Below are 22,425 nucleotides of genomic sequence, written 5' to 3'. Positions count from 1 at the left end.
ACAATGCTAACATGCTGATGTTTAGCAGGTATAATGTTTACCATGTTCACCATCTTAGTTTAGTGTGTTAGCATGCTAACATTTTCTAATTAGCACAAAATAGTTGTACAACTGAAGCTGAAGGAAATCTCATTAACACTAAAGTAGTGGACAAATGATTTCATATTTAATTTGGTGGTGCTAGATGAAAAGTCACCAAATCGATTAGGCTACAATTATTTCTGAGATGGACATGACTATGTGCACCAGATTTCTTGGCAATCCATCCAATAGTAGATATTTCACTCAACACGACAAATGTCAACCTCATGGTGACGCTAGAGGAAAAGTCAGGGGATCAACAATTAGGCTTCATCCTCTGGGGACCATGGATGTCTACAAAATTTTGTGTCAATCGACCTAGTAGATGTTGAGATATTTCACTTGATAAGTGAAAACTTTGACCTGCTGGTGGCACTAGAGGAAAAGTCAAGTGATCACTCAAGATGGTAGGTTTCATCCTATTGGGACCATGAATGTCTGTCCAAAATGTAATGGCTATAGATATTTCAGTCTGGACCAGAGTGGTAGACCGACCAACTGACAGACCATCAGTGCCAGCCCTAGAGCCACGGCGCTAACGTAGCTGAAAATACTGGTCCAGTGTGTATTTGGAACATGTTCCCTACTGACGTTATTTGACTGGATATTTATTTCACGAACATTTTCTACACGTTTTTGGATGTAGGTTCAATGGTTTGATGTAGATTTAAATACGAATCCTGACACTGTCAACTTAGTATACTGCATATTGAGATATTTAGGTACAGCATGTGTATATGTAAAGGGATTTGGTTTCTCTTGCAAGGGCTGTAAACTGTGGAACATGTGACCTGTATTTTAGGCCTTGATGGATTATGAAATATATGACACAAATTCAAAAGGCCTTGACAATTTCGCATTACTACACGAGGTTGCATAAAGTTTGCTTCTGCAGCAGTTAATCTCTTTTGGGACAATCTGTGCACTTGTGGCCTATTTTTTCATCTTTCCACTACCATTTATCACCTCTCAGCGAATTGCTTAACGTGTGGCTTCCTCTGTAGACAAACCTTACTTTAAATGCTTGACTGCAAATGTCAAGTCAGACAAAACATGTTAACTGTTGGTCATAGACCTTCTGGGATTCAAATGAATTACGTGTTTGTAATTAATTTTGTGTGCATGAAGGGACTGCAGTGTACATTAGTGTCTAGTTAGCACTAGACACTAATACATTTTTTTTTAGATCTCTACATAGTTCAAAAGAGGGTGGCAGAAGTTTAGGTCACTGTCCTGCTTAAGTCTCCTTGAACAATGAATGTCGTATATATATATAGACTCGCAACACCTTCATACTCATAGCAGGGGGTGGGGTGGGATCACATGGGTCATGGGATTGCAAAATTTAACAGGAAGTTCATTTTCTGTGTTTCAGCCAATCATGATGACTATGACTTCCATTTTGTAAACCTTGATCACTTTGTGACAAAATCTTCCACTTGAGTGGGAAGACATCAGTTGTGCAAGAGAAGGGCACTGTACCACAATGATCGGAGGACTGGCTGCTTTGATTCTTCTAAGTACATTGTGTAAGTGCACTGTCTACTTTACTAAGATGAAAACTACTGTAAACTATAGCTTGTGGAAAAACATATTCGACCATATAATATTTTAGATAAATTATTTGTATTGATCACAAATAGGGTTTCTGACACACATTTTAATGGTATTTGTCCTGTTGTCTAGTAACTTTCTTTTTTCTTCAGCTCAAACCACAGATGTTCCTCACCAGATCTCTTTGACTGTGGCTGAACTTGGTAATAATTTCACTCTGACATGTCCACTCACCAGGGACAAAGCCGGGTTGTTTTACTGGTTTAAGTTGAAATTTGGATATATGGTCCAAACAGTTGCAGCAGGAACCTTTGACAAAATAACACTTAAAGAACAATTTGACAATTCAAAATTTACAGTCACAAAAGGGGATGCTCAGTATTTTCTTAATATCACAAATGTAAGCAAAGAAGATGAAGCAACATACTTCTGTCAAGCAGGATCGGCATACAAAATGAAATTCATCAGTGGCACACTTTTGGCTGTGAATGGTAAAGTATGTTTATTTCTGTGTCTTTGTTTGCTATGTCTGTGTCAATACCCAAACAATCCATTACTTAATTCCTGTCTTTTTGTGAATCACACAGATCATAAAAATCAGCAGAAACCTGTTTACGTTAGACAAAGTCCGGAGACTGAGTCAGTCCAGCCGGGCGGCTCGGTGACTCTCCAGTGTTCACTTCTCTCCAAGAACAAAGAAGACCAGTGTCCAGGTGAACACAGTGTGTACTGGTTCAGAGCTGGATCAGGAGAATCCCATCCAGGTGTTATTTACACTCACAGGAACAGCAGTGATGAACAAGAGGAAAGGAGCTGTGTCTACAGTCTGTCCAAAACTATACACAACTCCTCTGATACTGGGACTTACTACTGTGCTGTGGTCACATGTGGAGAGATCCTGTTTGGTGAAGGAACCAAAGTGGAGACAAGTACGTCTTAAAGTCTTATTTAAATCATAATGCATTTATATTGATTATTATTCTGTTGCTTTTTAAGTACAGTGTTGATAATAGGAAAACATTCTTTTGCTCCATAAAGTTACGTTTATTTTTAGGAAATTTATCTTTGGCTTTTTGTCTTGTAAAATACTGGATAGTTTTATCTCTTCAGGCCTCTAAAAATGATTCAAATTAGATCTGCTTGACGTGCTCATTGTTAGAAATACTGTATGTGTTTCAAAGGGTCACAAGCCACAAAGGCTGGGAACCACTGAATTACTATATACAATTTACAGGCTGCATGAGGTAGATTTGGAATGGCACCTATATAGTGCATCTGTAGTGCAGTCCTTTATTTTTATGGGGTTTGGCTGCCTCTGTTACTCATCCTCTCTTTGTTCTTTCTGTGTACTTTCCCTGTGTGTCTGTCGCTGTGTGTTTTCTCTCCGTTTCCTGTGGTGCTCTGTGTCCCGTCGAGGCCCCTGCAACTCCGCCTTTCATCTTCCCTTGTGCAGTTTATATGATAATTTTTGTTGTAACTGTGTCAGTGAGGTGTTGATAACAGGAGCACCTACAATGCAATACAATCCAGTAGAAAAATGCCTCAAACTACGGCCTAAGAAATTAGCATAGCATTAAATCAAGTTTTTCATCAGCTTTTGACACATGCTTAGTGAAACTTGATAAGCATTGAAAAGTTCTGTGTTAGATTGCATTAAATTGTCCAAGTATTGCTGTTTGGTGTCCACCCCTTAGATATGTTTTTCTTGAAATGGCTGAAATTTAAACTTTTGTTTGTGGGAGTGGGCCTAACATGGGAGTGTTGGTAAAATGAGACATAACAGTGTTCTTGTGTGAGAACACTGATGTACAAGAAAATATTTTAGTTATATTTACTTATATTAAAGTATAAGTAAACAAGGTTCAAGATTCAAGGTTCCTTTATTTATTATTTATTATATAACACAGGGTTGTACAAAGATATGCAAGATGTAGTCCCTTCATGCACACAAAAAACAAATCTATTATTTATGGTGGAGTGCTGAGGATGAATTGAGGAGTCTCACAGCCTGAGGAAAGAAGCTGCTCTGTAGTCTGGTGGTATGGCAGCTGATACTTCTGTATTGCTTGCCAGATGGCAGCAGGGTGAACAGGCTGTGGCTGGGGTGGGTATTGTCTTTTAGTGTGTGCGCAGGCACCTCACCTCTCCGATGTCACTGATGCTCGGTGGATGGGTACCAATGATGTTCTGGGTGGTTTTAATCACCCGCTGCAGAGCCCTCTTGTCCTGGGCTGTGCACATCCCATGTCCAGTCAGGATGCTTTTTATTGCTCCTCTGTAAAGTTAACAAGAATCTGCCACGGGAATTTTGCCTTCTTAAGTTTCCTTACGAAGTATAGTATAGTTTACAGCCATCCTATCAGCTCTGTGAGGCTGTACTTAAGCACAGTAATACTTTGAACTAAATGCTAAGGGCAGCACGCTAACATGCTCACGCACCAATGCTAGCATGCTGATGTTTAACAGATATAATGTTTACTACATTCTTAGTTTACCATATTAGCATGCTCACATTTGCTAGTTAGCACTAGACACAAAGTACAGTTGAGGTTTATGGGAATGTCACTGGTATTATGACAAATTAGAATTTTGACCTGACCCTGCCAACCGTGTGATTAATAGATGACCTGCTCTACCTCCTAAGCGTCATCCACCACATTCATGATTCCCAGATACATCGTCTGGGAATGTACAAAGTTTCATGGCGATACATCAAAAGTTGTTGAGATGTTTCAGTCTGGACCAAAGTGGTGTACCAATGAACCAAAAGACCGACATTGTCATCTATAGAGCCATGCCGCTAGTGTGGCTCACATGGACAATAAGTCACTGGTGCTGTGGAACAATTTGTTGTAGCCCAAACATGGTTTTGCTTTCAGTTTTTAATTGTTAGAGAAAATGTTTTGGGTAAGCCAAACAAGTCCTGATACTTAAAAGTCAAAATAGGTACAGTTGAGCACTATCTGTACGACATGTCAGTTTTGCAGCTGTAGACAACTTATTAATTAATAATCATGTAAAAGCAATTACATGAAATTTAGTGTCTCTTTGGGATTTTTGTTTCTCATTCCAGGACAAGAACTGTGGCCATTTGTCATTGTGCTTGGGACACTCCTGGCTGGCTTCGTGATTGTGACTGTCGCTCTAATTATCTCCAGAAATCAAAAGCCAGTTTGTAAACATTGCAATGGTAAGTTTATCGTGTGTGTGTGTATTATTTGATACATTAACCAAGTCAGGTACCAACACTGATATTTTTTAAATAACTTTATTGCCATTAACGACTTGCTTTTATTAATAGGAGAAGTAACTGCTTACAATCATGCTGAACATGACAGATCAGCTCAGAATCAACCAAGTAATGTGGTAAATATAATTTAAATCTAATCTAATCATCTAATGTGCAATTAGAATTGAATCATAATATAGGCCTTTGGTTATTGCAAATTGGATAAATGCCATGAATGATAAAGTCAATGGTGATTTTCAGTATAAAAACACACAGAACATGGCAAGCTTGGCAGCTCCCATTCATTTTGTATGAGAAGCAGCGAATCCCCTGAAAGGAACATGATGGTATAGCTGCTGGTGAGGGACAGGCAGGTAGGGCAGAGGGAAAAGTTCAAACAAATGATCTCTGAGCTGGAAGGGGTGTAAAATTTTGGTTAAGGAACCAATCACACTTGACATCCATCCAACAAGTCCACCAAATTAAACGTCAAAATACATCTTTGGTCCAGAATGAGACATATTTTCTAATCTGACATACACATCAACAGGACAACATCAGAGATTAAAAAATAACATTGTTTACTGATTTTACACAGCTTCGGTTAATATTTGGTTAGGTTTAGGAACTAAAATGACTCTGTTAGGGTTGGAAAAACATCATGGTTTGGGTTAAAATAAGTACATTGTTAAGGTTTGGAGTACTTCGTCATCATGGTTACAACAATAAACACATAAAACAGCGGTGTCCTGTTTTAAAGTCTGACATTTTGTTGACCCATCCATCCACCCTGACCTCCTCTGTCTGCAGACCTTGTGGCTCTATAACATCACACTACTTCCTCCTTTGCTCCTAATGGAATAGAGTCGTAAATACTACAGCTGCAGGAGTACTTTGTCACTTGAACGTAAACATATGTCATTTTTGTCTCCATCCTTCACATATTTATAGTAAATTAATGTAAATTGCAACTGGTTATTTTTACTCCTGAAATAACACTTTCTAGAAATTACGTTTAAATACTACTAAATTGGTTTCTCAATTACATTGTAATGACAAATGTAATCACTGGCTGGATTATGGTCAGAGGCAACGTTTTTTTGAGTGTATGAAGCGCCACATTTATTTACCGTATCGGAGTCACAGGGAGGTGGTCGGGTTGGACAGTGAATGTACAAAATGCAGAATGTGAGTGGGTTCACATCCAGAGTCCTGTCTGTGGTTAGGGTTTCAAAGATCGTGGTTTCAGTTAATAAACACATTATGTCTCAAATCACTGCAGAGTTTTACTTGATTTGCAGTTTCATGTGGGAACTATTTTCTTTCTACTGATAGGTCCTATATGAAACTGCTCACAACAAGGTCTGTAAGGGGGTCATGATTTCTGGAAAGAGACATTGCTGATGAAACCTTAACATTAAACATAATGTCTAGGAGACAGGGTCGCCTGTCGTGAGCTGAAATGCAGCAGAAATAACAGTGAAAGTAAACCGTAAATTGGATTGACAGCTGAATGAATCTGCTAACACAAGGCTGAGTGTGGGAGGAGTTTGCAGTAAATGGCGGCCACATTCTGTATGTTTTTACTCTTCAACAAAACACTAGACTAACTGCTTAAAACATAGTTCCTGATTCAATAGATTGCAAATTTGGTAAAATATAAAACAGAAATCTTTGGATCCTTTGTAGCACATTGGACACCATAGCTTTTAATGTTTGATATTTTAACCATCGAATATTAATTGGTTGTGGTATTACAGCTCTAATGTCTAACAATTATCATTTGCAGGATGGTGAAGTGACGGCACTGAACTATGTGGCGCTGGATTTCACCTCAAGAAAAGCTCAAAGATGGACGAATAACAGCGAGTTACCACAGCACTGTGTGTACGCTGGCATGAGAGACTAATATGTACATTGTCACATAATATAATGTTCATGCAGCTGTGATTCCTGTTGAATGAAAGGTGAATGAAATGAGATGATAGATTTTTGCTGTAATGTTACTATTAATAGCATTAGTTTAGAGGGATTAGTTTAGCATAGAGACAGCACTTGTTTTGTGATGTTGCCTGGTTGAACCAAGAACAGATATTTATCATCATTTTTATAATTATTATATTTGTTTTATTATTATTCTTGCATGTCAGATTGATCTAGAATAATCATTCAAAACTGAATGAAATATGAATGTAAGTAAAAACATTTACTGCCATTAAAGATAAAAAAACAAAAATAAAATCCATGTTCTATTTTCTTGTTTATTTGATGAGAGAATTAAACCAAATACCTTTGGCTGGATGACACGCCTCTTAGCTTGCTGAATTCTTATTTATTAGGAAGGATTTAAAAAGTAATAGTTGGTGGAGGTTGTGCCCATAACCTGTGGGCTTCCCCAAGGTAGTGTTTTGGTGACAATGGCTACATGTCACAGGCTCTGCTTTTGTTTCTGCCGCCTGAGGGGTGAATTCCTGAACCTAAATTTTGGCACAGCTCAGGAGTTTCAGATACTCTCGGGGGAAGGCATGCAACAGCTGGTTTGCAACACAACAAACATGGCAAATAACAAAGGTCCTGTGAGAGCAGTCCTAGACTATGGCTGTATAGGTTACATTGTCTGCAGCAGAAGCTATAAGTTCAGGTGGTTTGAATCTGTAGTGCATCCCCAGTGTCTGAAATGCAAGTGAAAAAGGGAGAAATGCTGCTACAAATTGGGAGAAAAAAAAAAACCTGAGGCAGTGCCCTTCTAGCAGAGAAAATGTGATGCATTGTCATATAGGCTGCCCTATATGCTAGAAAAGGGTTTGGAACAGTTTTACCATAAATGCATCAAGACTTTCCTCATGCTGGTGTCTGACCACATGCAGCTGGTGCCCTTTTTGATTTTTTAGACCCTGCCCCTCAGACATCCTGAGTCGGCCATTGGTCTGTGGAAGATATCGTGCAGGCAGGATATATTGTTTGAAATTTTTCATGTACTGTTCAGACTACATAATATAGGTTTGGATGTTTCTTTCCTTTGGGTTCCTGCAGGTGTGGGAGGTAATGAGGATGTAGATATGCTGACCAAACAAAATTGACATACAAGTTCTGTTAAGTAAACTACGTATGTGTATGAGTCTGGCAAGAATACTGGGACATCACTGACACAGGGAAACAACTTAACAATATACAAGAGCGAACCAGAGGGAGGAAACAGTCATTACCCATCTGAGGATAGGACACACAGGGCTCAATCAAACACTTCACAGAATAGGCGAGCACCCAACTGGGCTATGCACACTAATCACCCAGAAACTGTTGAGCATATACTGCTAGACTGTAACAATTATAATAGGCAACGAAGGGAGCTAACATCAGCACTAAAGGAAGCAAAGCATAATATTACGTTTGGGAGTCTGCTAGGAAAGGTCTCACAGAAAGTACACGATCTTTTAATTAATTACTTAAATGGGTATAGCAGAGAGACTTTAGTTTTCTCTCTCTTTTTTTTTACTGCACTAACTTGTTAATTGCACTGGTAACTGCAGAAGTAGGCTGCCCCCTGCCCCCTGGTGTACAAGTACCCCAAGCTGGGAAACACTGAAGAAGAGAGTATTATCATGATTAGGATGTCTGTTCAAAACATGACAAAACATAACACAAAAAGCTGTAAGGCTTTTAAAGCTCAAGCAAAAACACAAACTTTTAAAAACAAACTCTACTAACAAAACAAAAACTACTTAAACTAAGAGTTAATACATGAACATTTGCAAAGATGTTGACACATTTCCATTGTTTGTCTAAGGAAAAACATCTGTATTGAGATAAGTCACCATGGAAGTTACCTTAAAGCTGCAATGACTGATTGATTGGCCAACAGACACAGAGCAGCATTTGCATTAGCGTGGTGAATGTTAAGTTCTACAATACAGATGATAGATAGCTAATGTTGATGAGAGCAGTGATACTGAACCATACAGAAAATATGGGCTGTAAACCAAAACAACTAGCTAAAAGAGGTTAAAATGCTTTACACAGCTAGCTATTTGGGTGATAATCTTTATAGGTTTATCATTGCACCCATGCCATATGACATTACATGACAGCCATTTAAAGAGGAAAGAATAATTTAAATGTTGTTTGTATGTGTTTAACAATGTAGCTGTTTTTTTCCTCATGAAACATTACACAATTGATGGAGTACTCTCTAGAGCTATTAAGCTGGGAGGATGTATCCAGGTTCATAACAAAGTAAGTAAGTAAGAAACATTTCTTAAATTGAAATGTACACATGTTTTTTATTTGTTTCAAATATGAAACCTCAATAACTTCATTTTAAGATAAGCATTTAATCTGGTTCATGTTTTATAGGAAAAAGAGTTTAAAAAAAAAATCTGTTTAGTCAACCTTTATCTTTTGACCAGACATCAGGATCACGATGATCTCTGCTTTTTGATTCAACAGTGTATATATTATTATACTCTGTATGCTGTCTTTTTAAAGTTACATTTTTTCATTTTGCCAGAGTGAATGTGTTTCAGTCTCAAAACTGAATTTCTGTATATGCACTATACTAATCTATAGATACACTAAAATTAAATTAATGTGAATGTTTTAGCAGATTTCTCCTTTTGCTGCTCCTTTTCCTTTTCCTGCTTTTCTCTCTCTCTAGTTGTTTGCATTCACAGGTGGGTTGCAACCACATTTACACATTGAAAGCATTTTAGCTGTTTAATTTAAGAATTCTTCATTGCAGCAATTTACAAATAATTTCAGATTAAGACAACAAGCATTTGTCAAAAAGTACATTTTGCGTCAAAAACCTGAGACATAATTATATGTAAAAAATTGTATTTTATAGGCTTTGATTGTTCTAATATCCTTGATAATAGCAACTGAGCTAAGATGTAAGACCAACAAAAAACAAATGCAAGCACATAATCTAACACGATGTAAAAGGTCAGATAAAATGCTCAACATTATAAACTGTATTAACATTTAACTTGAGAGAACACACTGTCCTCCGCAAACTCTCTCTTCTTTCTTCCTCTCTTTTTTCTCAAAGAAATTCAGTGCAGCATTGTTCAATTTGTCATCAGCTTCAGTCTGTGCAGAAAATACAATAGTTATATATAACCGTAGAATTTTAGTTTTTGCAACAATTTTCCTGGTTCACAACACTTACCTTTATATTGTTCTTGTGCTTTTCGGTTTGGTCAGAGTCAGAGAGGACTGAACACTGGAGAGTCGAGTCTCCTGGACGGTCTGGATCGGATACTGTTGGCCTCTGAATAACAGCATAGTTTGATGTCCTGTGTTTCCTGCGTAATACAAAACTGTGTTAAAATGGGATTTCCAAGCACATTTTAAAAGGTTAAGAAGAACTGAAGTACATTATATCTCAAGTATAAATTTAACATAATTAATGACACTTTAAAATTTTGTAAAAGTAGATCACATAATTACCTTTTGGTAACAAATATGTCCCACTCCACTCTGGATTCGTAATCCACCATGTTATTGCACAGTGATACATTCCCTCCTCTTCTTGGATTGTCCTCAGAATGGTCAGGTTGCTAAAATTGTTATCATGGTTTACCTTCAATCAGCAGTCACCAGACAAATAACTTTAAGCATCGTTGAAGCATTTTATAGCAGGGGAGACCGCCTCACCCAACCGTACACTGAAAGTAGGCAGCCCTGGATACTGCATGTAGCAGCAGTTTCACAGAAATATCAGTCATGTGTAGTTTTTACACTGATATGGATCAGAAAAGCAGCCTAATTAGCTGCAGCTTGTTTGAGTTGAGTTTTGTGTGCGCAGATCAGTTTTGCTCTCAACCAAGACCTGTGGCTTTTCTCGCTCTAATAGAACTCATGTGCATTAAGATGCTCCCCTCTTGGTCCCTCTGTCACAAAGCCTCTCAGATGTAAACTTTTTTTATCATTCACTAAGTATTTGAGCAATTTCTTTACAAGCAATTTCTTTACAAGACAGTGTCAAATAATTTCAAATGAAGACAACATTTAGAAATGAGAATTGTTACATCCCTTATTAAAAATTAACAAAAAGATGATAACACGACAAAGAAACCAAGTCAAAGTGGCAGTGACAAAGTGATTTAAGATGTGAACATTTATCATTCAATAAGTATTTGAGCAATTTCAATTTATTTACAAGACACAGTGTCACATAATTTCAAATGAAGACAACTAATATTTAGAAGCACATATTTTTCCCCTTTTGTTTGTAACTACGTGTGTTATGGCCTGTTGTATCTCTTTGTTATGTTGTGTCTTATATGCTGTAAATTGAATGTATAAACAATTATTAATAAGAAAAAGCAGAGATGAGAGATGAGAACATAAAGAACTTATGCATATACCAGTAGGGACCATACACGTATGTATGTATGCTCACTCTCAACAAAGTTTGAAGGGAACTTATTACATTTATTCAGACTCTCAGAGGTCAGTCCTATAAACTAACCCACAGGTTTACATGGACACACTGATTGTCAATGTTTAACTTGAGAGTACACACATTCTTCAGTGTTCAACTCTTTCTTCTTCCTTCCTCTTGTAGCTTTCCTTCCAGTGAAATGCAATGCAGCATAGTTCAGATCACTTTCAATCTGTGCAGCAAATAAAAGGTGCATTATATATTCATGTTGGGAATTATGTTAATGACATAACATGTGATCTGGTATCATTACTTACAACATCATGTACTGGTTGGCTCGAGCTGTCATGACTTGCTGATGAAGCGGCACTTTCTATAATAATGAATGAAAACAGGAATATTATGTACTTAATGTGACTTTTCATTGACTTTTGATTCAACAAGTTTTAATAAAAAAGGAATAATATAAAAATCATTATTGCTGGACATTTTCCGTAATTATTGATAATGTGTACTGTAAAGTTAAGGTAGTAAGGCACACATGAAACAACCAGCAGTATGGAGACTCAAATTTTTGTGAAGTAGGACTACAAAATGTGCTTAATAATAAGCAACATAACAGAACAGACTTAAACTGAACAGGAGGTTCAGGTTTGGTCTGTGTGACTTTACACTTCCTACACTACATGAACTTTTCTTCTTCTTCTAAAACCATCAGAAGTATTAATATATTTGATTTAGTCAACAACACTTACCTTTAAATTGTTCACATATGCCTCTTGGTGTTCGGTGACAGATGAAAACAATATTTCCAATCATAGAAATGACCAAGCAGACTATTGCTATCACCAGTGCAATAAATTCATAACTTGCTGTTTGCTCTAGACAACAAAGAAAAAAACCTATCAATGATGATGTTCTTAACATGTTGTGATTATCACCTCCAGTACTGAACACAGAATCATACCGATTGGTAGTTTAGTTCCATCTCCAAATAATATCTCCCCACATGTGGCCACAGCACAGTAGTACGTTCCAGCATCAGAGGAGCTGACGGTCTTAGAGAAGCGATAAACACAGCTTTTCTGAGAGTCAGATCTCTTGTCACATTCATCATGTCTATTTCCATCAGTGTAGATGATGTGTGGATGAGATTTATCTGATCCGGCTCTGAACCAGTACACACTGTGATCTCCTGGACACGTCTTGTTGTCAGAGTCAGAGAGGACTGAACACTGGAGAGTTGAGTCTCCTGGACGGTCTGGATCAGATACAGTCGGCCCCTGAACAACAGTATAGTTTGATGTCCTCTGATTGTTTCCTGCGTATTACAAAACTGTGTTAAAAGTCTGGGATCTCTACACACATTTTGAAATATTAAAAGATTTAAGGATTTAGGAATAGTTCAAAGTGGAAATGTAACGTAAGCATAACATAATGATTTTACATGATCCTGGGTTAAACCTCCACATTTACAAACAAGGTAATATACCTCACATAACATTTTAAGTTGCTATTTTGAGATATATTGTATAGTGAATTAGGAAAGTCAAGTTAATTTTCTTAACAATTGTTAAGAAACATGAACTCAGTGAAGCTTAAAGTGGTTAAAGAGATTCCAAAACATTGGAAAAAACAGATCACATAATTACCTTCTAAAGACAAATAGGTCCCCGTCCAAGTAATGTTAATCCACTCCAGGACTGCACAGTGATACATTCCCTCATCTTCTTGAATTGTCCTCAGAATGGTGAGGTTGCTGATATTCTTAGAAACGTTTACATCCAATCTTGAGACAGAAAACGCTGGTGCATACTCAGGTTTTGCAGATTTCCACACTGTCACAATTAATTTCAGAGTCTCCCCGGCACGCTGCTTGTACCAGTAGAGTTTTATACGGCTGATCTCAATATTTGGCAGAGCACACGTGAAGGTTGCAGGTTCACCAAGTTGAACTGTGGTCACAGGAACCAGTGCATCTGAATGAAATGAAAACATACAATACATTAAATAACAGTGTATGATGTGGAAAAGTTATGCTAAATTATCCAGCTGGCATGCAAATTCTTAGATAAAATAATAAAATAGCACTTACATACTTGATGAAGAACAAGCAGCGTAACCCATAACAGGATCATCTTCACTGTCTCTTTTTAGGAGACTTATTGGTATTTCAGTGTGAAGGAGGTAAGATGGTCGTGATAGGTCAGACCATCAAATGCATCTGATTGGTTATCACAGAATATGCAAAGTGCACTTCCTGTCACATTGGTCTCATCCTGGTCTTTGTAAAGCATATTACCTCTCTTTCATCCTTCATAGCCAATGTCAAGATGGTTTACTTTTCACTGTTGACTCTTATTTTGAACACACTTGTCTTTCCCTGAGTGATTTTTTTGTCTTTGTGCCTGGACTTCAAGTATCAATTGCCATGATCACTACTGCTGCTTGTGGTATGTACTGCAAGAAATGTCTCAAATGCATCACATCCTGTATTTCAGAGGAAAGATTCACAAGCTGTATCAAAGTCCAGGGCCTATAAAGTGTGTCCTTCAAAGGAGCTGAAAGCCAGGCTGAACCAGTGCTCCCTCCCCAAAAAAGATGGTTAAGTCTCACAGACCAGAGCTAATGTGCGTTTTGGGTTGTCCTCGTCTATTCCAGAAATCAAATATTTCCGAGTTCATCACAAGGAAGTCATCCTGAAACAGCAAACAAAAGGATAAATTTGCCATTTTTTTGTGATTACAGTTTTTCTTAAGGGCGGAATGAATGTGTGTAGTAAATTTCATTGCAATCCATCCAATAGTTGTTGAGACTCAAATTTCACTCAAAACCACAAATGTCAATCTCATGGTGGTGCTAGAAGAAAAGTCAGAGGAGCACTTAAGTATTAGGTTTCATCCTCTGGGAACCATGGATGTCTGTACTAAATTTGAGCCAAAAGGTCCAATAAATGTTGAGATACTTCAGTGAAAATTTTGACCTGTTGGTGGTGTAAGAGGAAAAGCCACAAACATTATGATTGATCCTCTGAGCACCATGGATATCTCCATCAAATTCCATAGCAATCCATTGAACAGCCGTCAAGGTATTTAAGTAAAAGCCAAAAATGTGAACATGCAGGTGGGTCTCGAGGAAAAGTTATGGTATCGTCAAGGTCAGTAGCAAATAAGAAAAGGGGGTAAGACAGGAAGAAGAGTAAAAATATCACAAGGCAGAAGAAAAGAGAACAGAAAGAAAGCTGTGAGTCAAGAAAAGCAACAGGCTCTATCTCATGGTTTCACGCCTCAACCACTCCTTGATGGAAAAAAAAGTTATGTGGGTCATACAAGCCTCAGAACGCTCGCACGATGTAATGTCAAGCTTTTCTCCACAGACAGTCCATCACAATAATTGTTACTGCCCTGTTAATGTCATGGTTTTTTTGTCCTGATATGTTTTATTTTTAAATATTTGTGTGTTTTTACTTCCTGTCTTTGTTTGCTTTTTCCTCCAGTTTTGATTGCCCTGCCCTAATTAGTTGCACCTGTGTCTTGTTGTCTCCCCTACCTAAGGGTATTTAGTCTGAGTTTTTCATTTGTTTGGTGTTAGTGTCATCTCAGTCAAGCAACTTGGTTTGTTGGGTTTCTGTACTTTGCCTTTCCACTGTTGGATTCAGTTTGAGATTGCTTGCCTGCTCCTTGTCTGAATTATGTTGCCTCTGTTGGACTGCCTGAAATAGGTGTAAGCCTTTGTGTTTCATATCATTAAATGGTTCACTTGCACCTGTTCTGTATTTGGGTCCTTTCCCTGCTTGACATACTAAAACAGTTTAATGTATTTTATCAAGTTGTTTACAGTTTTGCTGCTTAAATGCAATGTGTATTTGCTATATTAGCATTTCTTTGAACATAGAAGCATATGTGCATACTGAACACAACCTCTACTGTTAAGGTAAATGCCAACCAAATATGGCAACATAGTAATAGAAAAATACATTTTATCTTTTGATAATTTCTGGTTTTAAGTAAAAGTAGCTTAAGTATAGTTGAAGCATTTTATAGCAGGGAGACTGCCTCACCAAAACACTCACTGAAAGTAAGCAGCCCTGGATAGCAGCAGTTTCACAGAAATGTCAGTCATGTGTAGTTTTTACACTGATATGGATCAGAAAAGCAGCCTAATTAGCTGCAGCTTGTTTGAGTTGAGTTTTGTGTGCGCAGATCAGTTTTGCTCTCAACCAAGACCTGTGGCTTTTCTCGCTCTAATAGAACTCATGTGCATTAAGATGCTCCCCTCTTGGTCCCTCTGTCACAAAGCCTCTCAGATGTAAACTTTTATCATTCACATTCAAGTATTTGAGCAATTTCTTCACAAGACAGTGTCAAATAATTTTAAATGAAGACAACATTTAGAAATGAGAATTGTTACATCCCTTGTTAATAAAAATTAACAAAGATGACAACACAAAGTCAAAGTGGCAGTGACGAAGTGATTTATTCCAACAAAATACCATGAACATACTGCAAAGGTTCTCAAAGTATGGGTGAGGATTGGACAAGGTAGGGTGTGCCAAACAAAATTAAGTGAGGTCAAAACCAGCTAAGCTACCTCTAGAAACAAGAATACAAACAAAAAGGCTGTACTATTTAATCTACAACAAGAACTAAACAAAACTTACAGAGGTGACACCAACCCCTAAACCTAGTGTTTCTAGACAGACTGAACTACATGAGTGAAAAACTACAGGGTACCCCAAACTTACCAAACATCCAACCTCTTCTCATATAGCTTTCTTCATAATTTTTCCAAGTTTACTCATACACAATCCTGTCACATAACCAGCATCAAAGAGTCTACCCCTAACCTCTTCTGGCAGCTTCTTTTATAGCTGGTTTGGCATAGCCATGTGCAGCAGGACAGATATGTTGATAAATATGCTGCCTCCAATTTGAGAAGTTGGAGCACAGTGTCATTACGCACGGCTGTTCACTGTGTGTTCAACACATGCAATTACAGCAGAGAGTTGCGTGCATGGCTGTAGACTCTTAGGTTAGTTTTGTTTTTTAAAACAGTGAGAAACGGTATTTGTCTGTGCAGGAGCAGTGATGTGGCATTTATGGCATTATGATGTAGGCACAACAAAACCAAACCATTATGGCAGGAAATGCACTTTGATTGTATATTCTGTGATAACCAATCAGATGCATTTGATGGTCTGACCCATCACGTCCATGTCACCACCTTCACTCACAAAAAACCAAGAAGTCTCCTATCCTGTGACGCATTTGAGACATTTCTTGCAGTACATACCACAAGCAGCAGTAGTGATCATGGCAATTGCTGCTTGAAGTCCAGGCACAAAGACAAAAAAATCACTCAGGGAAAGACAAGTGTGTTCAAAATAAGAGTCAACAGTGAAAAGTAAACCATCTTGACATTAGCTATGAAGGATGAAAGAGAGGTAATATGCTTTACAAAGACCAGGATGAGACCAATGTGACAGGAAGTGCACTTTGCATATTCTGTGATAACCAATCAGATGCATTTGATGGTCTGACCTATCACGACCATCTTACCTCCTTCACTCACAAAATAACCAAGAAGTCTCCTAAAAAGAGACACTGTCAAGATGATCCTGTTATGGGTTACACTGCTTGTTCTTTATCAAGTATGTAAGTGCTATCTAATCATAACTAAATTTTTTCTCATTTAAGTATCTGCATGCCAATTAGATGAGTGGGGGTTCATGCGATTATCCTGTTGTTTCCAAATTTTTTTGTACATTATACACTGTTATTTACTGTTTCATGTATTGAATGTTTTCATTTAATTCAGATGCACTGGTTCCTGTGACCACAGTTCAACTTGGTGAACCTGCAACCTTCACGTGTGTTTTGCCTAAAGAAGAGTTGCGCAGTGAACAACTCTACTGGTACAAGCAGCGTGCCGGGGAGACTCTGAAATTAATTGTGACAATGCAGAAACATGTAAACCCTGTGTATGGACCAGCGTTTTCTGTCTCAAGATTGAATGTAAACGTTTCTAAGAATATCAGCAACCTCACCATTCTGAGGACAATTCAAGAAGATGAGGGAATGTATCACTGTGCAGTCCTGGAGTGGATTAACATTACTTGGACGGGGACCTATTTGTCTTTAAAAGGTAATTATGTGATCTGTTTTTTCCAATGTTTTGGAATCTCTTTAACCACTTAAAGCTTCACTGAGTTCATGTTTCTTAACATTTTTTCTTAAAAATATCTTCACTTAGTATCACCAAGTATTTTTGAGAGGATTTCCAAATTCACTATACAATATATGTTAAAATATGAAATGTTATGTGAGGTATATTACTCTGTTTGTCAATGTGGAGGTTTAACCCAGGATCTAATTTTCCTTCTAGAACACTTGTTTGTCATTATTTCAAATAATATCATGTCAAATCATTAAATGCTTGAATTTTTTTTTAAAATACTAAGGAAACACTCAGAAGACATCAAACTATACTGTTGTTCAGGGGCCGACTGTATCTGATCCAGACCGTCCAGGAGACTCAACTCTCCAGTGTTCAGTCCTCTCTGACTCTGACAACAAGACGTGTCCAGGAGATCACAGTGTGTACTGGTTCAGAGCCGGATCAGATAAATCTCATCCACACATCATCTACACTGATGGAAATAGACATGATGAATGTGACAAGAGATCTGACTCTCAGAAAAGCTGTGTTTATCGCTTCTCTAAGACCGTCAGCTCCTCTGATGCTGGAACGTACTACTGTGCTGTGGCCACATGTGGGGAGATATTATTTGGAGATGGAACTAAACTACAAATCGGTATGATTCTGTGTTCAGTACTGGAGGTGATAATCACAACATGTTAAGAACATCATCATTGATATGTTTTTTTCTTTGTTGTCTAGAGCAAACAGCAAGTTATGAATTTATTGCGCTGGTGATAGCAATAGTCTGCTTGGTCATTTCTATGATTGGAAATATTGTTTTCATCTGTCACCGAACTCCAAGAGGCATATGTGAACAATTTAAAGGTAAGTGTTGTTGACTAAATCAAATATATTAATACTTCCGATGGTTTTAGAAGAAGAAGAAAAGTTCATGTAGTGTAGGAAGTGTAACGTCACACAGAGCAAACCTCATGTTCAGGAATAAAATAATAGATATCAAAAGAAGTCTGTTATTTTGCATATTATCAATAAATGAATGTATCAGCAAACATTTGTAGCACAATTTGAGTTTCCATGTTGCTATTTGTTCCATGTGTGCCTCATGAAATTTAATTAAAAAAATGTTTTAATTAAAAGTACGTAATATTCCTGTTTTCCTGTTAGGAATAGAAAGTGCGGCTTCGCAAGCAAGACATGGCAACTCGAGCCAACCAGTACATGATGCTGTAAGTAATGATACCAGATCCCGTTTGTTGTTTTCATTAACATAATTCCCAACAGCACCATATAACAACAAGAATTTATAATGAGCCTTTTATTTACTGCACAGACTGAAGGTGGAGATGATCTGAACTATGCGGCGTTGCATTTATCTGGAAAGAAAGCTACAACAGGAAGGAAGATGAAAGAGTTGAAGACTGAAGAAAGTGTGTACACTCAAGTTAAATGCCGAATGTGAAATGTGGTTCATAGTACTGACCTCTGACAGTGTAAATAAATAATTAAATCATGTGGGTTCAACTTCAATGAGAGTGAGGTGTTTCGTGATAAAAGCCAAAATCAAAGCATACAGACTCTTTATGTTCTATGTTTTGCCATATGTTGATCCTTGCATCATATTATGTGTTTGCATTTGCTTGTTGTTATTCTTTTATCTTAGAAATATTAACCCGAGCTGGCTTTATTAAAAATAATACACACAAAACTTGAATAGGGCCATTAAAGCCTATAACGGTTTTGTTACATGTCTTTCAAACAATTACATCTCTGCTTATAATCACATTAGTTCAAAATAAGAATTGCCTTTATTTGAAATCTGAGGATGTAGGTTGTAAGGATTAATTATGAAAATAAATGGCTCTTTGGAGGGAATGTGAGGAGATATTTCTCACGCACACGATCAATCTTAGTAAGTGCAGTCACATGTCAGAGCAAATCTGATCTGTGAGAGCAAAACTCAAATCCACATGAAAAAAACAAAACAAAAACTGAGCACCGTGCAACCTACAACCTAGGCAGCACAACTGGTCTTGTCAGGCATTACTAGTTGCTGTAATTGTTCCAATCACATTATTACCTTCCGTGTGGAAATGCATTTCAAAGTTCAGCCGAAGCTGATATGAGGCTTCAGTGGTCTGAGTTGGTCAAACTGCGAGTCTTATTATGAAAATTAATCTTTGTGTTACTATTTCTCCACTGTGGCTCAGCAAGGAAATGAAAACACAAGCAGGGAATACCACACTAAAATGACTATAACTTTGGAAGGTACCAACTTGATTCGTCAAACTCTGTGAGTCAACGACTGTTAAAGCCTCATATTACCTTCAGCATGAAATGTATTTTTGCAGGTAAACAAGGACAGTGAATTTTATTCCCCATCACTTACATTTGAATTTCTTTGTGGCCAGTGTGGACAGGAGGAACAATAATAAGACAAACTTTAAAACATTTGAATGTATCCTTTAATGCCTCATAGTTTATGGTGTAAGTGGCTAGCTTCAGTTCTAAAAATGTGTTCATTTTGCCCCTCTGTTTTTTTATTAAATGAGTTGAATTCTGATTGCATCACAATAAATAATGTAATTGTTAATAAAGGTGTGAACAACATATCAGTTTTATATTTCAAACATTGAGATATATAGATTGCAAGTGATTTGAGATTGTTTTTTGAGATAGATACATATCCATCTGTCATGCCCCTTACAGGCCCATGAAGTGTGTACCCACACTTCCATTTAGAAGTGTGTGGACCAATGCAAGGAGGAGTCGACAAGTTCTGTCCTAAGTTGGGAACCTTTGGAGCATTGAGAAGTGAGATGTGGCTCTGTCAGCCCCAGAACAACTCTCACCAGTTTCTTTTGAGTTGCTTGTAGTTTCTGTTTCAAGATCAATAAGGCCTCAGTCAAAGTGAAACCGATCAAAGGAGGAGGTCTTAGGCCCCCTTACACCTAGTATTAACATGTGATCTATATCTGAGTACATTATTTGTTTTTTTAACAGTTAATTAGTACAATGAAGCTTGAAATAAATCAATAAATATTTCAATGAAGCCAATAACATGATCACATCAATACAATGCGGTTTCACTGATGATTCTACTGTATCTCACGTTATAAAAGGTCACATCATATTGTAATAGACTAAAAGAAGAATAAAACAAGAAATGATGATCTTGCTAAAAAAACAAAAAGTTGGATAGGAGGCAGTGGTGTAGCACATACATCTGGGCCCTGCACATATGCAGCCTCAGTGGGCCCCCTTCACCTTTTAATATATCCAGTGTCACACCTGTAGGTGATTTGGCAGAGGGTTTCCCGGTTCGTTTTGTTCACCTGTGACTGGCGAACTGACTCATGAATCCCCCGTAACTATATAGTTTAGAGAATATTATAGATCCAAGACGAAACTGACAGAAGGGCAGGATAAAGTCATAATTACAAATCTGTCTGCTACTTCGGCGCCATGGTCGGGGCCATAGAGTCTAACTTGCACAAACCTCAACAAATTTTATATTCAACTAAACAACCACTCTGCCCTGCACTCTCTCTGCTACTAGCTACTTTCATCCCTCTTTCCTCAACAAACTGTAATTAATGTGTGAAGCTTTCACTAAGAGGTTTTATAACATAGAACATTATTTCATCACGTTTTTAGGTCTTTATTATATACTGGGCATAACACAAATGTCGAAAGCTATCTTACTCTGGCTCCTTCATCGAGAAAGGATTACTGTATTACTGACAACTGAGTAAGTCTTCAGTGGAATCATGTTTTCTTTGCAGAATTAAGGTGAATTAGTTTACAACAGCCCAGTCTTGCACAACATCGAAATAGCACAATCAAACTTTAGAAACGTATAGGCACAATCCAAAGATAGCTCCAGTATTATGTGTGCAGAATATGAGAGGGAAAGAGGAGGAGATGGGTTAGGTGGGTATTTATGGAAATGCCATGGAAGTGGCATGATTGCGGTGTGGGCCTGCTCCTCAAACTCTGCTAGATAACTTTAATAAAATAAGAACATAAACAAACAATATTTCCTGAATGAGAGGTCAGTCCCACCCCCTCTCTCAAACTGGCTGAACATTGGAGACCCTCGTGATTTTGGCGCATCAGAGTTCCATCAGATTGAACTCTGCGCTAAGTAAAGGAGGCGGATCAATTTGCAACAAGAAGCAAATGTGTCTCCCCCCGTTCCACATAGACATGAATGGGAAGAAAATGTAGGTTTCACTGTGACATTAGTCTCTATGGATCTATTTCAAATCACAAACAATTGCCATATGCCAAATCCATTCTACATACTGATTCTAAGCAGGTTTTGAGTATGCAGAATGTCCAAAAAGTCTTGGAAGTATTAAATCTTAGGGAAAACATTTTCATGTCTCTTTATGAAGTTTAACCAGCAATAGCTTTCCAAAGTTGCAGTTCGATTCACATCCTGCATCACACATATTGTATCATTGTTAGTATAAAATGGTAAAGTATGTTTATATTTTATATGAACATATCCCGTGATGCACTGAGACACTCTGACCACGTCATAGTCCACCTGATTCCTGCTTAAGGCAGAAATTAAAGCTCTGTAAACCTGTTGTGAGGATATCAAAACAGTGGACCAGTGAAGCCGCGGAGGACCTTTGTGCGTGCTTGGACTGTACTGACTGGGATGTTTTCAGGACTGCTACCAACAGTTGGTGGATGAGTTCACAGAGGCTTTGATATCCTACATCAGCTTCTGTGAGGCCTGCTGTGTACCATCACGCACCAGGGTGAGTTATAACAATGACAAACCCTGGTTCACAGCGAAACTCAGCTGCAATCTAACATTCCTCCAGGACCCTGAGGTGTGCAGGAAAGATTGTGGCTGACCCTCCCACCCCAGACACAAACTTTTTTGTGGCTGCGGTCCATCAGGGCCAAAACCTCACGCCACAAAAACAGTTTCTTCCTGACTGCAGCTGGCCTCATCAATAAGGCCCGGGACCCCCACTGACACCGACTCTCATACCCC

At 37.9% G+C, this 22,425-nt stretch overlaps 3 protein-coding genes across 5 annotated transcripts; 2 read left to right on the top strand and 1 right to left on the bottom strand.

Moving 5' to 3' along the window:
- Positions 1–1,489: 1,489 nt before the first annotated feature.
- LOC122880888 lies at positions 1,490–7,105 on the top strand. 3 transcript variants are annotated; one of them, XM_044206446.1, is made up of 6 exons: positions 1,496–1,610; positions 1,788–2,126; positions 2,223–2,564; positions 4,709–4,825; positions 4,937–5,001; positions 6,654–7,105. In XM_044206446.1, exons 1-6 carry the CDS (start codon positions 1,568–1,570, stop codon positions 6,771–6,773), a joined length of 1,026 nt encoding a protein of 341 aa, XP_044062381.1. In that variant the 5' UTR covers positions 1,496–1,567; the 3' UTR covers positions 6,774–7,105. The 3 variants fall into 3 exon arrangements, with proteins under 3 accessions (XP_044062382.1, XP_044062381.1, XP_044062383.1); XM_044206448.1 differs by having other exon boundaries at positions 1,788–1,838; positions 6,654–7,089; XM_044206447.1 differs by lacking the exon at positions 4,937–5,001 and having other exon boundaries at positions 1,490–1,610; positions 6,654–7,089.
- A 1,793-nt stretch (positions 7,106–8,898) lies between these two features.
- On the bottom strand, positions 8,899–14,517 carry LOC122880889. The gene is made up of 9 exons (XM_044206450.1): positions 14,233–14,517; positions 13,345–13,948; positions 12,902–13,228; positions 12,217–12,570; positions 12,005–12,130; positions 11,567–11,622; positions 10,313–11,481; positions 10,032–10,167; positions 8,899–9,952 (listed from the first exon to the last, which is right to left on the bottom strand). The coding sequence occupies exons 2-7, from the start codon at positions 13,385–13,387 to the stop codon at positions 11,365–11,367; spliced, it is 1,023 nt and encodes a 340-aa protein (XP_044062385.1). The 5' UTR covers positions 13,388–13,948; positions 14,233–14,517; the 3' UTR covers positions 8,899–9,952; positions 10,032–10,167; positions 10,313–11,364.
- Positions 14,518–16,761: 2,244 nt separating this feature from the next.
- Positions 16,762–18,923, top strand: LOC122880887. Its single transcript, XM_044206445.1, has 6 exons — positions 16,762–16,903; positions 17,067–17,393; positions 17,710–18,063; positions 18,150–18,275; positions 18,576–18,637; positions 18,742–18,923. Exons 1-6 carry the CDS (start codon positions 16,861–16,863, stop codon positions 18,868–18,870), a joined length of 1,041 nt encoding a protein of 346 aa, XP_044062380.1. The 5' UTR covers positions 16,762–16,860; the 3' UTR covers positions 18,871–18,923.
- Positions 18,924–22,425: the final 3,502 nt, after the last annotated feature.

Source organism: Siniperca chuatsi, linkage group LG8, assembly GCF_020085105.1.
Source record: "Siniperca chuatsi isolate FFG_IHB_CAS linkage group LG8, ASM2008510v1, whole genome shotgun sequence".
In the NCBI taxonomy this organism is placed as follows: domain Eukaryota; kingdom Metazoa; phylum Chordata; class Actinopteri; order Centrarchiformes; family Sinipercidae; genus Siniperca; species Siniperca chuatsi.
Note: the sequence above shows the minus strand (reverse complement) of the source record. Positions and strands in the feature narration are given on the sequence as shown.

What these genes read in the sequence shown, in the direction of transcription:
- LOC122880888 (XM_044206446.1), top strand. Translation starts at nt 1,568, where the DNA reads ATGATCGGAGGACTGGCTGCTTTGATTCTTCTAAGTACATTGT. An exon ending in GATTCTTCTAAGTACATTGT is followed by an intron (nt 1,611 to 1,787) that starts GTAAGTGCACTG and finishes TTTTTTCTTCAG; the next exon opens with CTCAAACCACAGATGTTCCT. An exon ending in AGGAACCAAAGTGGAGACAA is followed by an intron (nt 2,565 to 4,708) that starts GTACGTCTTAAA and finishes TTCTCATTCCAG; the next exon opens with GACAAGAACTGTGGCCATTT.
- LOC122880889 (XM_044206450.1), bottom strand. Translation starts at nt 13,387, where the DNA reads ATGATCCTGTTATGGGTTACGCTGCTTGTTCTTCATCAAGTAT. An exon ending in TGGAACTAAACTACCAATCG is followed by an intron (nt 12,131 to 12,216) that starts GTATGATTCTGT and finishes TTTGTTGTCTAG; the next exon opens with AGCAAACAGCAAGTTATGAA. An exon ending in CATATGTGAACAATTTAAAG is followed by an intron (nt 11,623 to 12,004) that starts GTAAGTGTTGTT and finishes TCATTATTATAG; the next exon opens with AAAGTGCCGCTTCATCAGCA.
- LOC122880887 (XM_044206445.1), top strand. Translation starts at nt 16,861, where the DNA reads ATGATCCTGTTATGGGTTACACTGCTTGTTCTTTATCAAGTAT. An exon ending in GCTTGTTCTTTATCAAGTAT is followed by an intron (nt 16,904 to 17,066) that starts GTAAGTGCTATC and finishes CATTTAATTCAG; the next exon opens with ATGCACTGGTTCCTGTGACC. An exon ending in CATATGTGAACAATTTAAAG is followed by an intron (nt 18,276 to 18,575) that starts GTAAGTGTTGTT and finishes TTTTCCTGTTAG; the next exon opens with GAATAGAAAGTGCGGCTTCG.